Source organism: Pomacea canaliculata, linkage group LG12 (genome assembly GCF_003073045.1).
Source record: "Pomacea canaliculata isolate SZHN2017 linkage group LG12, ASM307304v1, whole genome shotgun sequence".
Lineage (NCBI taxonomy): Eukaryota > Metazoa > Mollusca > Gastropoda > Architaenioglossa > Ampullariidae > Pomacea > Pomacea canaliculata.
The window spans coordinates 12,182,248-12,196,080 of NC_037601.1; the positions used below are offsets into that span (position 1 = coordinate 12,182,248).

Here is a 13,833-nt window from a genome sequence, read left to right on the forward strand (position 1 = left end):
ATATACACGCAACTGTATTCTTCTCCACGCAAGATGCAGATATATTGATGACAGTTGAGCTAAGAGTCTGACTTCCAGATATCACCAATTAACTGTATTAATTCAATCGACGAGAACTTGTAATTTCTGGATTGTTTTAAAAGTCAAAAGGGGTCTGAACTTTCTGGTCTTCTCGAAAGAAAATACAATATAAGAAAACCATTTTCTTCAATAATAAAACTTACATAAGGATGCTTAACACGGGTTCTGCCCATGACAAGAAACTGGTTAATAGAGAGGTCCTGAATGCTGTGTCAAGGCCAGGATGAGATATAACACTAAAATAAAAAATTTTAATTAAAAAAAGCTGCATAGCATCGAAATTTTGTAAGATTTTTGTATCTTACCTTATTAGGAAAACAACAGCGACGACAGAAAAGTGTTAATGCATGTAATGTACAGTACAGGCAGAATAAATCTTTAAAATGTAACTTTCTCCTTTCTAAAGAAAAATTAAGCGAGTGTTGCATCAACATGTTCGTGACAGTGATCACGTACTGTTCTATGAAAAGGGTTTCTCCCACTTACATCACTGTAGTTGTCTGAAAATGGTCTCTTTACCAAGTATTTCCGTCAGTAATTGATTTAAAATTGGCTTTAGTTGAAAAACTAATAATTGTTAGCCAGTATGATTTTCTTTTCGTCATTCCCTCTCTTCAGGCAGAACTTATATCTGGATGAATAATGCTGTTTCTCTCAGGTAAATTAGAAAAGCTGAAAGTTTTTTTTTTTTTTGTCGACACTGGAGTTCACTGTCTCGTAAAAGCAATCAACTAGCATAGGTGGGTTTGTGAGGTGGTGTCGCGGCTGTGCTCATCAAGGAGTAACAAGGAATAAACTTAACTTTCTAAGGACATCTGTGAAAGTTACGGAAAAGAGACAGATGCTGTGAGAATCAGTGTTGAGTTTGGAATACTTATTCAAATCAAAGCATCTTTTAAAGACAACTTTAAGTACATTGCTCAGGTGTGTTTTCTCGGAACTTTGAATTATCATGTGCCTTTTTAATGAGCTGATAGCCTACACACAGCTTTCTCACCAATATCAGCTGGTTTTTTAAAAAAAACAACAAAAAACTCTTCCTCTGGTAGAGAAACCACTTTTTTTTATAATGTTTAATACTTGCAATTAAATCAAAATTGCTGCTGTAATATCAAATGTTATTTATCATCAACATAAGGAATGGTAGCATCAAAATTACCTCAAATAGGATATTATCATACACAGCACTAATGAAGTTTCTTGCCACTAGTACCACATGTGCATGTTAACAAATGATCTTTTCACTGCAGTTTTACATACACTGCATAAAAGTAAAAATTACTGTTGATCACTATGAGCTATATTAAATCACACAGGCACCTAAAGCTTTCTTACATATGCCACATTAATCAAGTTTCACATCACTGTGATTCAACATGTGCTTTTCTTTTAGTTGATCTGATCTTTTATGGGCAGCTTTACATACACTGAACTGGTGAGGTTTACTAACCCTGTGAATTATCATTTGTCATTTTAGGCTACCTAATGTTTTAAAAGCTACATTGCATATACTGTGCTGGTGAGGTCTCTAATCTCTGTGAGTCAACATGTGCCGACTTAGTTTATCCCTTCTTTTAAAAGATGCATCACATACACTACACTTGTAAGGTTTCAAATCACTGTGAGTCACCATGTGCTTTTTTAGGTGATCTAATCTTTTGAAAGCCAAAGGACATGCAGTACAAGAGTGATTTTTTACTTTACTATGAGTCAACATGTGCTGTTTTAAATGTTTTGACAACTTAAATGAAGCTTTACACAAACTGCACTGGTAAGGTTTTACATCACTGTGAGTCACCATGTGCTGTTTTAAAAGATCTAACAACTTAAATGAAGCTTTACACAAACTGCATTGGTAAGGTTTCACATCACTGTGAGTCACCATGTGCTGTTTTAAATGATTTGACAACTTAAATGAAGCTTGACACAAACTGCATCGGTAAGGTTTTACATCACTGTGAGTCACCATGTGCTGTTTTAAAAGATCTAACAACTTAAATGAAGCTTTACACAAACTGCATTGGTAAGGTTTCACATCACTGTGAGTCACCATGTGCCTTATTAAACAAGTTGAGAACTTAAATGAAGCTTGACACAAACTGCATCGGTAAGTTTTATATCACTGTGAGTCACCATGTGCATTTTGAGAGAACTTAATCTTTTGAAAGATACATGACATACATTACACTGGTGAGGTCTCTCATCACTGTGGTGCGATCTCTTATTACTGTTAGTCTCCTTGTGCTGTTTTAAAGTATCTATTCTTTCTAACACAACGCTACATGGAGTACAATTGTAATCTTTAAAATTAGAGTGGATCTTCAAGTGTTTCTTGAGTAGGCTTGAAAAACTGAAAGAACATAAACACACTTGGCACTGATAAGGTTTGGCATCACTTCTACTTCCTGTTGCAGAATCATTGGTGACTTCAGTAACAGTTTTTTGTCTCTGGTGTTGTTGATTTTCTTTCTTAATATCTGTCACCTCAGGAATTATAAGACTAGCAGAATTCATTTCTTGAAAATTCTCATCATTGTCATGCTGCCACATTGCATGCTGACCAGGCCATCCTGTCTCAGTCTTCACTATGTGACTATGATCTTGTTCTTCTTGCTTAAATACAAGATGCTCTTCTGTCTTTGCATATTGCACAGGATCCTGCTCAGTCTTAATTAAACAGGTGACATCTTGACATTGGCACTCCACTTTCACAGCACTCTCATGACTAGAATCTGACTGCTCAATGTGTGCAGCATACTCAGGTTTTATGTGATGAAGTTCTTCACCAGGAACTTGCTCAGTTTTAATACAATAAATAGCATCCTGAGAGTTTAGCTCCAGTTTACAGCATCCTCATGTTTCCAGTTTGATTGAGGAATATGCTTAGCAAGCTCAGGTTTTATGTAAGCTGGACCAGAAATGCTTTTAAGCTGTACACAGCTAATTTGTGAGCAATTTGTCATATTTGTAGAACAACAAAATGTGCTTTCTGCCTCAAGCATTTCATTACCATTTAGCTCTTCTTGTAGATCAGCTACAGACCTTGGTTCAGTCTTTATGCTGTGTAAACATGAGACCTGGACTTGATTGATTATGGCAGACATAGCTTCCTCTTCTAAGATTACATTCAATTTTTCTTCTTTAATTGTTAAAGTGCTATCTGACTGAAACTGCACAGCTCTTCAGCTCCTTCATCTCCTGAGACTCAGTCCCAGCTGCTTTAACAAAAACCTGCAATATTACAATGTAACAATATATTAGTTACATCTTACATATTTTACCTTTTGTTGATTTTTTTTGGATAAATCTTCTTAAATATACAGTGGTTATGTTAAAGTCAAAATACCATGCAGTCAGTTTTTTCAAAACCAGTTGGATACTGAAAACCTTATTGCTACTCCAGGATTATTTTTCATGACTTATTAGGAAATATTGATTTCCATTAAAAAAACTGTCCTTATTTTGGTGTTCAGGCATGACAGTTATATTGACATTACAAGATAAGATTTCATAAAAAAACCAACTGCATATTCATTAAACCAACAGAAAGGGGATTTTGTAATGGCAGTCTGTGAATAGGCATGAACAATATTCATCATATCTGAAAATGAGATTTCTTCATTCATATTTCAATTCACAGTGCATACTGTATTGTAGTATTTAATTGTAAATGGCCCATGTAATTAATGTATACATCTGAAAACTTTCTGATACCATAGATATATATTGATAAATTTATATTTTTAACTGTATATATTGATAATAATTTAGTGCGTAAAGCAATGTTAGGTTGTAAAATTTAAAATATTTTTTTACTAATTACTGTTTTATGACAATACATTATTACTACATACTGTTGCTATTGGTTTTCAGTCTTAATAAAGGGAGATCATTTTATGGTAATCTGCATGTTTTAATTTTTTTAAAAATTTTATTGCAATACAATACAACTTTATTAATCCGCAAGGGCAATTACAGGTATGATGCAACGCCAGCACACTAGAGGGAAGATTATGTGAGAGATTAAAGGGAATAGATTCTGGCGACATACACACACACATGTGCGCACACACCCACGCATATAGTAACACAGCAACAGGAGGTTCAGTGCTCAGTGGGCACCCGCACAAGGTCACCTCAGGCTGACACATCATCACAGCTAGTGGAATTTAAGAAGTAAATGGCACGCGGAATGAACGAGTTGCGGTAACGGTTCGTTCGACTTACCGGTACAGCGTATCTACGACCAGACCGCAGGAGTGAAAACTCACTCGCCAACACATGACCAGGAAGAGTGCAGGCAGAGTGTGTTTTAATTTGTTACATTTAGGTTAGGCTTTGAATTTGTGTTTAGGTAGAATGAAAACGCCTTGTTGAGTCAAAACCTAATACAACATTGGAATGTCTTTTTTTCTGACCTGATAATCAAGGCGGCTTCCGTTCAGGCAAGGGCGGTAATTTCACGATTGACCACTTCTGCGAAGGCAGCACGTCTTATTGTCAAAGCTACACGGACAGTCCGCTGAAAGTTCGGAAGAGAGTTTCACAGCTGGGCCAGAAGTTGTTATACAGTTGTCCCTACGATACAGCGAAGCACTCTGGTTAGAACTGTTAGAGACCCTTTGCTTTCATGTCAGTCGTTGATCAGAACGTTCTTTTCAATAACGGTAGTACGTCATAGGTCGGTCGGGTGCATTGAACAGAAGGGAGAGAGGGTTGGGTAGGGTCCATTGTACACAGGGGAGTCGTGCATTTTGTGGTTGTGTCCACTTGCTGTTGGTACCGTGAAGACTCAGTAGACTGATTAGTGTGGATTAAGTCCCCTGCTACCAGTAGCAGCAGTAACAGTGTATTACACGTGTTTAATGTTGCATAAAGTTGTGGAGAGTGTCTTAATTACTGTCGTCACATACGTTTTCCGATGGACGCACCACCTTACTAGCTAAGCTCCTTTACGAAGTCCATTTGTTCTGCAATGAAGAGTTATCGCTTCTGTGTCACTTGAGCAGTTCGTGTACAAAATACTGCAGTTAGTTCGACATTCATTATTTATGAAGAGCCACACACCAACTTCCTTATTCTTTCCATAGACTTTTCCAGAGAGAACATTATATTGCAGTTAAAAACCAGGCTGTTGAAGACGCGAATCGGGTTTTTCGGGACACATCTATGTTTCACTGAAGCAGATCTAATACTGAGCAGACTCTGAAGTCATGATGAGGCTTAGAAGCGGCTGATTTTTTCTTGTTTACCAGAAACCGTAAGTTGAAGAAAAGTAATGCAGGCAGTGGAGGTTTGGTCAGTAAAAGGGAATGACAAATATTTTGCTTTAAGAGTTGCCAAACAAAGCTTACAGAAAACATTTTACAATGCTAAGCTGGTTTTTCTCCTTATAATGTGAGATTAATAGAGCTCTCATCACCATGAAGCAAAGATTTCACACGCGGAAATATGTTAGAGAATTTTTATAATGGAGATGATGTCTGTTTGTTTGTATTAAAAAAGAAAAGAGAACAGCATACGTTGTGTAATCTTGAACTGTTGTCGTCCAGACTGCTGTCTATCAAAAAATGACTAAATATGTTTTAGTCAGTGGAAATGAAATAAATTTGAGTTAAATTACATTATTTTTGCAACTTTTACTAAAACATTCGAGGTTACTAATTTAAAAAAGTAACTGCTCATTGATTATTTGATAATGAATTCTATAATTTTATTTCAAGTCATTTCTTAAAGTTGCTTTTCCATTATAATGTTACACTATTTTATTTTCCTGTGAAAGGCTCACAAACTACAAATACAGTCAATAACAAGAAAGCAAAGAAAATGCGTTCAAGAAACTTTATTGATGTAGCCAAGAGTGCATTATAGTACGGTGACTATGAATATTCGCTGATGTCGACATCAACATTAAGCTCCAAGACCTGAAATAAACCAACAAACTTTACATTAAAATAATTACATTAGCAGCATCGTTCACGCTTAACCTAGGGGAGAAGAGGCTGATTGCCGTCTCAAGTCTGTAGTCTAAAAGTACTAAGTATGCACTCGGTCAAAAAAAACTTACAGCAGACACGTAGTTTGCTTACCTGGTGTGTGAGACACGACTGTGTGATCCATCAGTAATATCAATAGTATTTGCCTCCATGACCACCACCCAATCCTCCAAAACCTCCTCCAAGACCTAGACCACCGCCTAGGAGGCCAATACCGCCGATGCCGCCGATGCCGCCGCCGATGCCGCCGCCGAAGCCGCCGCCAAAGCCTCCGATTCCTCCATAACCACCGTAGCCTCCATAGCCTCCGTAGCCTCCATAGCCTCCATAGCCTCCATAGCTTCCATAGCCGTATTTAGGAATGACGAGGATCTTCGCGATCTTAGGTGGGTAGTAGAAGCTAGCGAGGCTGGTAGCCACCAAGCAGAACAGCACAATGACAGAGGAAACCTTCATTCTGAAGCAGAAATGTCTAAAATTATAAAAAGGTAAGTGTAGTTTATGTTAAGACAAATTAACTTTATTTTCAAACGTTACGCGTCACAAGCCTACTTCAATGAAGACAGAAACGATAGAAGTACAATGCATTGTGAGGTAGGTCAAAGATACGAAAACAAAAGACGACTAAACAATTAAAGAGTACAACATCGAAGTATTTTGCAAGAATAACAGTAAAATATGATAGAAGTACATATAGTTATCATACCTTTCAGGTCGATTTTGTATGATGTTTTCCAACTGATTGGAGGTCAGGTAAAGGATTGTGTCTGCTCCTCTACTTATATAGTTGTGTCGAGTAGCCCTAAGGGTTATCTCTATCAGATGTTGTGACTTTAATGGCGCGTGTTGAGAAACCAAGATTAGTAAACTGGTGACAGACCCATTAATCAATATTTTAGTCTTACTGCTGAAAGGTGTCATGGTATGTAGATGCATAGAGAGAAAGAAGTGAATGACACGTTGGCAAATGTACGCTCACGGGACAGGTAGGACCACGTGACATAAGCGCATGCGTCATTGGTTTTCTGTGGTCTTACCTCGCATATGATAATATTGCACGTTTGTCTCAAGTGCAGACGGATGCTTCTGAAGTATATACTAAACAATAACATATTTTACCTAATTCAATCATTTAAGATGCCGATTTTCAATTCCAGTCCTAATGAGAGCAGAACAGTCGAAGAAATCAGTAATCAACAGGAATTTGAAAACTAACACTAACTAGTTACTTTCGATAAATGTGTAATTTTACTTTTTAAATAACCTGTTAGTCACAGATAACATAAAATTGTAAATTTACAAGTCTGTACTGACAAATGTAAAAGAAAAATCTCTAAGATTAGTATATGTTTTTTTCTATACCAATATAAAATGACGCTTTATTTAAAATGAAGATAAATTTTGTAAATAGTTTCATGATAAGTCCTTTTAAAAGTCTTATTCTTTCATCTATTTTATAAAGAAATAATAGTGTTTATGAATTTTCGAAACTGTTGTTGCTTAAAAGGTGTGAGTTTAATCCGTTTGGTGATGACATTAATTATAGTTAGTGGCACAGCCGATTGCACTTGTAGTTGTTAATGGAGAAGTTAATTAGCAGTTTGAGGCTAGAAACCAAAAACCTCAACGAGGACATCTGTTATTTAAATATACCCCCACCTGAACATCCATTATAAAAACATCAGTTTATCAAGATCCTTATGATTTTTTTTAAGAACTTCTTTTGAGACTAATATTTATAACTGTTTTTCCCCCTATTTCTTTGCGCGCGCGTTTGTGTGTAAGAGAGAGAGAGAGTGTGTACGTGTGCGTGTGTTTGTGCTCGTCTGCGTGAATTGGACAATACTCGTGAGGCTACTTTTCTTGCTATCAACGCCAAATGTGTTTGGTGGGTAGAAATAGACAAAAATACAATCTTTATTCTTATTGTCACGAGTTTTTCATTTCGATTTGTACCATAAAAATAAGTATATATATATACACACAGGGCCGTGCTTAGGGGCAGGCGGACGAGGCATCTGCCTAGGGCCCCGCGCTTCAAGGGGCCCCGCGCTTTTGATTGTAACCTATTGACGAACGTTACAAATAAATTAATCGTAGGCTTATGTTGTAATGTGTATGCCGCGTGCTGTCAATGATAAAAGACGAGATATCCCTGAGGAAAAAAGTGACTTTAGATCCCAACTAAAACCGTGTGATCGTGGCGTGAGGGCCCCGCACATGCCCTTTGCCTCGGGCCCCGCGGGGGCTAAGAACGGGCCTGTATACACACAACAGTATTCTTCTCCACTCGAGATGCAGATATATTGATTACAGTTGAGCTAAGAGCTAGTCTGACTTCCAGAAATCACCAATTTACTGTATCAATTCCATCGACGAGAACTTGTAATTTTTGGATTGTTTTAAAAGTCAAAAGGGGTCTCAAATTTCTGGTCTTCTCGAAAGAAAATACAATATAAGAAAACCATTTTCTTCAATAATAAAACGTACATAAGGATGCTTAACACGGGTTCTGCCCATGACAAAAAAACCAGGTTAATATATAGAGAGGTCCTGAATGCTATGTCAGGCCAGGATGAGATATAAGACTAAAATAAAAATTCAAATTAAAAATGTTGGATAACATCGACATTTTGTAAGATTTTTGTATCTTACCCTATTAGGAAAACAACAGCGACGAAAAAAAAGTGTTAATGCATGTAATGTACACAGGCAGAATAAATCTTTAAAATGTATCTTTCTCCTTTCTAAAGAAGAATTAAGATAGTTGTGCATCAACATGTTCTCTCTCTTCAGGCAGAACTTTAATAGGTGAACTTTAATGGTTGTCACTTTTATCCCCATCAACGAATTGCTCAGCGCTTTTTTTTATAATTTTCCTGATAAAATTCAGCTTCTGATTTTATCATTGGATGGTTTTTTAATTCTATTAACTCAGTTTTGTATTATCCTGTAAGTTTAACAACCTCACCAAAAATCATTTTTCGAAAAAGCGTAAAAGGATATAAAGTTGACTCTGATCACCTAACTGTTAAATTATCTTTAAGCTCATAAATGCAGTTTTTTATTTAAATATCACAACTCTTTTATTCTAGTGCAACACAGTTTCACAGACAAAAATGCCGTTAATAACAAAAACAGTTAAATTTATTTTTCAGCTTTTATTGATGTAATCAAAACTACAGTTTTAAGTTTTGTCTGGAGTTGAAGTTTTTGTAATGACTGAGCTCCACGATCTGAAACATGTGAGATGGGGTGTGGCTATAGTCTGAATAGTGAGTTAAATTAGCTTGCTTTAGCTCGCTGGTATAATAATAATGCTTGCTGGCGTCCCCTGTAGTATCATCGGTATACTTCCCCATCTGAATGGATCCGTGAGATAAGACAGTCGTTGATAAAAAGAAACAACCTTGTAATGCGCCTGTTCTGACACCAGAATGTTGGATAAGCAATTAAGGTCTTTACTACTTTTGGGTCGGTCAAAGAACAAAATAATGATCCTGAAACAGGCCTATTTGACCATAAAACTCGTTCATCCTACCATGAAAGGTGGAGGGGGGGGGGGATTGGTGTTTTACGCCGTGTCAGCAACTAAGGCTATATTACGGCAAGCAGCCAGCCCTGTAAACAGATGCCACGTGCAGAAAAAGATCAGCGTGCCCGAGACGAGAAATGAACTCAGGGCAGCCAACCTTCACTGTATTGGTGACAGGCGCTAACAGCGCTAACCGTTGCGCCACCGGACTGCTCATGAAAGGTGGAATCCATATTAGTTAGCGGTATTGTCTTCTTGTAATCGGTTTAGTTTTGCAGGTCGTGCCCCATAGCACGATGGCTGTTAATATCGTTCCAGTCATTACAGGCAAGAAAGCCTTGTAGGTCTTCTGTAGCTTACTGGTTCCAGCACTTGACGGCCCTCATCTGCAATTTAGTCGACTTGAGACGCGGGGGGTAGGAAAGCAGCAGACACACTATGGCAGGATGAATGACTGCTTTAATCATGTCATTGCAAGTGCCATGTGTAGCTTCTCCACTGATCTTAGTGTCCACATGCTGTTGGTACCCTGAGGGCTCAGTAGACAGATTAGTGTGGTTTAAGTGCCCTGCTACCATTAGCAGCAGTAGCAGTGTATTAGCATGTGTTTAATGTTGCATAAAGTTGTGGACAGTGTCTTAACTGCTGTCGTCACATACGTTTTCCCTTGGATGTACGTGTACCAACTTTTACTACCTAAGCTCCCTTTACAAAGTCCACTTGTTTTGCAATGAAGAGTTATCGTTTTGGCGTCACTTGAGCAGTTCGTGGACAAACACTGCAGTTTGTGCGACATCTATTATTTATGAAGAGCCACACACCACCTCTGTCATTCTTTCCATAGAGTTTGCGAGAGGGATCAGAACAGAGCAGTTAAAAACCAGGATGTTGAAGAGCCGAATCGTATATGTCGGGACAAAGCCATGTTTCAATGAAGCTGAACACTGGGCAGTCTCTGAAGTCATTATGAGGTTTAGAAGCGGCTCATCTTTTCTTGTTTACTAGAAACTTAAGTTGAAGAAGAATAATGCAAGCAGTGGAGGTTGGCTACAGCGAAAGCGAATGAGCAAACATTTTGCTTTAAGAGTTGCCAAACCCAGCTTACAAAGAACTTTTTACAATGATACGCTGATTTTATTTTTCTTATAATGTGAGATTACTAGAGCCATCATCATCGTAAAGCAAAGATTTCACACGCGTAAATATGTTAGAGAATCTTTATAATTGAGATGATTGTATTTAAAAAGGTTGGCTACAGTGAAAGCGAATGAGCAAACATTTTGCTTTAAGAGTTGCCAAACCCAGCTTACAGTGAACATTTTACAATGCTGCGCTGATTTTTTTTCTTGTTATGTGCCTTTACGTAGGAATTGAGGACAAAAGCTATTGAAATGCGAGAAGAAGAAAATAGCTCTTAGAGTAAAATTGTACTGATGCATGAAGCTGTTAAATACATTGTTAAAATTTAATTCAATTATTGCAATATCAAATTTTATCATCAACAGGTAAAGAATGGTAGCATCAAAATTACCACAAATAGGATATTATCATACACAGCACTAATGAAGTTTCTTGCCACTGGCACCACATGTGCATGTTAACAAATGATCTTTTAACTGCAGTTTTACATACACTGCATAAAAGTAAAAATTACTGTTGGTCACTATGAGCTATACTAAATCACACAAACAACTAAAGCTTTCTTACATATGCCACATTAATCAATTTTCACATCACTGTGAGTCAACATGTGCTTTTCTTTTAGATGATCTGATCTTTTAAGGGCAGCTTTACATACACTGAACTGGTGAGGTTTCCTATCCTTGTGAGTTAACATTTGTCCTTTTAGGCTACCTAATGTTTTAAAAGCTACATTGCATACACTGAACTGGTGAGGTCTCTAATCTCTGTGAGTCAACATGTGCCCACTTAGTATATCCCTTCTTTTAAAAGATGCATGACATACACTACACTTGTAAGGTTTCAAATCACTGTGAGTCACCATGTGCTTTTTTAGGTAATCTAATCTTTTGAAAGCCAAAGGACATGCAGTACAAGAGTGATTTTTTACTTCACTGTGAGTCATCATGTGCTGTTTTAAATGACATGACAACTTAAATGAAGCTTTACACAAACTGCATTGGTAAGGTTTCTCATCACTGTGAGTCACCATGTGCTGTTTTAAATGCTTTGACAACTTAAATGAAGCTTTACACAAACTGCATTGGTAAGGTTTCTCATCACTGTGAGTCACCATGTGCTTTTTTAAACAAGTTGAGGCCTTAAATGAAGCTTTACACAAACTGCATTGGTAAGGTCTTACATCACTGTGAGTCACCATGTGCCGTTTTAAATGATTTGACAACTTAAATGAAGCTTTACACAAACTGCATTGGTAAGGTTTCTCATCACTGTGAGTCACCATGTGCTTTTTTAAACAAGTTGAGACCTTAAATGAAGCTTTACACAAACTGCATCGGTAAGGTTTTACATCACTGTGAGTCACCATGTGCTTTTTTAAACAAGTTGAGACCTTAAATGAAGCTTTACACAAACTGCATTGGTAAGGTCTTACATCACTGTGAGTCACCATGTGCTTTTCTAGGACATATGATCTTTTGAAAGCTAAAGGACAAACAGAACACTGGTAAGGTTTCAAGTCACTGTGAATAACCAAATGCTGTTTAAGGTGTTCTAATCTTTTGAAAGCTAAAGGACATACAGTACAAGGGTGATTCTTTGCATCATTGTGAGTCTCCATATGCCTTTTTAGATTTTCTGATCTTTTGAAAGCTACATGACATACATTACACTGGTGAGGTCTCTCATCATTGTGGTGAGATCTCTTATTACTGTTAGTTTCCTTGTGCTGTTTTAATGTATCTACTCTTTCTAACACAACACTACATGGAGTACAATTGTAAGCTTTAAAATTAGAGTGGATAATCATGTGTTTCTTGAGTAGGGTTGAAAAACTGAAAGAACATAAACACACTTGGCACTGATAAGGTTTGGCATCACTTCTACTTCCTGATGCAGAATCAATGGTGACTTCAGTAACAGTTTTTTGTCTCTGATCTTGGTGATTTTCTTTTATAATATCTGTCACCTCAGGAATTACAAGCCTACCAGCATTCATTTCTTGAAAATTCTCATCATTGTCATGCTGCCACACTGCATGCTGACCAGGCCATCCTGTCTCAGTCTTCACTATGTGACTATGATCTTGTTCTTCTTTCTTAAATACAACCTGCTCTTCTGTCTTTGCATATTGCACAGGATCCTGCTCAGTCTTAATTAAACAGGTTACATCTTGACAGAGGTACTCCACTTTCACAGCACTCTCATGACTAGAATCTGACTGCTCAATGTGTGCAGCATACTCAGGTTTTATGCGATGAAGTTCTTCACCAGGAACTTGCTCAGTTTTAATACAATAAATAGTATCTTGAGAGTTTAGCTCTAGTTTTACAGAATCCTCATGTTTCCAGTTTGATTGAGAAATATGCTTAGCAAGCTCAGGTTTTATGTAAGCTGGACCAGAAATGCTTTTAACCTGTACACTGCTAATTTGTGAGAAATTTGTCATATTTGTATAAGAACATAATGTGCTTTCTGCCTCAAGCATTTCATTACCATTTAGCTCTTCTTGTAGATCAGCTACAGACCTTGGTTCAGTCTTTATGCTGTGTATACATGAGTTCTGGACTTGATTGGTTATGGCAGACATAGCTTCCTCTTCTAAGATTACATTCAATTTTTCTTCTTTAATTGTTAAAGTGCTCTCTGACTGAAACTGCACATGTCCTCAGATCCTTCATCTCCTGAGACTCAGTCCCTGGTGCTGTAACAAAAACCTGCACTATTACAATGTAACAATATATTAGTTACATCTTACATATTTTGCTTTCTGTTTTTTGTTTTGTTTTGTTGTTGTTTTTTTTTTAATAAAGCTTCTTAAAAATACAGTTGCATATGTTAAAGTCAAGATACCACTGTCATTTTTTCAAAACCAGATGGATACTGAAAACCTAATTAATACTCCATGATTACTTTTTAAACGAATCAACTGCGAGTTCATTAGACCAACAGAAAGGGGATTTTGTACTGTCAGTCTGTGAACAGACATGAACAATGTACCATCTGAAAATGGCATTTCTTCATTCACATTTCAATTAACAGTGCATACTGTATTGTAGTATTTAATTGTAAATGGCCCAT

The 13,833-nt window shown here is 37.1% G+C and overlaps 3 protein-coding genes across 3 annotated transcripts; all 3 read right to left on the minus strand.

Annotated features, from left to right (window-relative positions):
- Positions 1–1,135: 1,135 nt before the first annotated feature.
- On the minus strand, positions 1,136–2,223 carry LOC112577364 (zinc finger protein 366-like). The gene is made up of 2 exons (XM_025260423.1): positions 2,215–2,223; positions 1,136–2,158 (listed from the first exon to the last, which is right to left on the minus strand). Exons 1-2 carry the CDS (start codon positions 2,221–2,223, stop codon positions 1,610–1,612), a joined length of 558 nt encoding a protein of 185 aa, XP_025116208.1. The 3' UTR covers positions 1,136–1,609.
- Positions 2,224–5,907: 3,684 nt separating this feature from the next.
- Positions 5,908–6,826, minus strand: LOC112577023 (neuropeptide-like protein 28). Its single transcript, XM_025259940.1, has 3 exons — positions 6,784–6,826; positions 6,171–6,549; positions 5,908–6,005 (listed from the first exon to the last, which is right to left on the minus strand). Exon 2 carries the CDS (start codon positions 6,531–6,533, stop codon positions 6,210–6,212), a length of 324 nt encoding a protein of 107 aa, XP_025115725.1. The 5' UTR covers positions 6,534–6,549; positions 6,784–6,826; the 3' UTR covers positions 5,908–6,005; positions 6,171–6,209.
- Positions 6,827–11,830: 5,004 nt separating this feature from the next.
- LOC112577365 (zinc finger protein 883-like) lies at positions 11,831–13,201 on the minus strand (the record flags this gene model as incomplete). Its single annotated transcript, XM_025260425.1, has 2 exons — positions 12,158–13,201; positions 11,831–12,124 (listed from the first exon to the last, which is right to left on the minus strand). Coding segments are annotated over exons 1-2 (1,338 nt in total), but the record flags the coding sequence as incomplete, so codon positions are not given.
- Between the last annotated feature and the right edge of the window lie 632 nt (positions 13,202–13,833).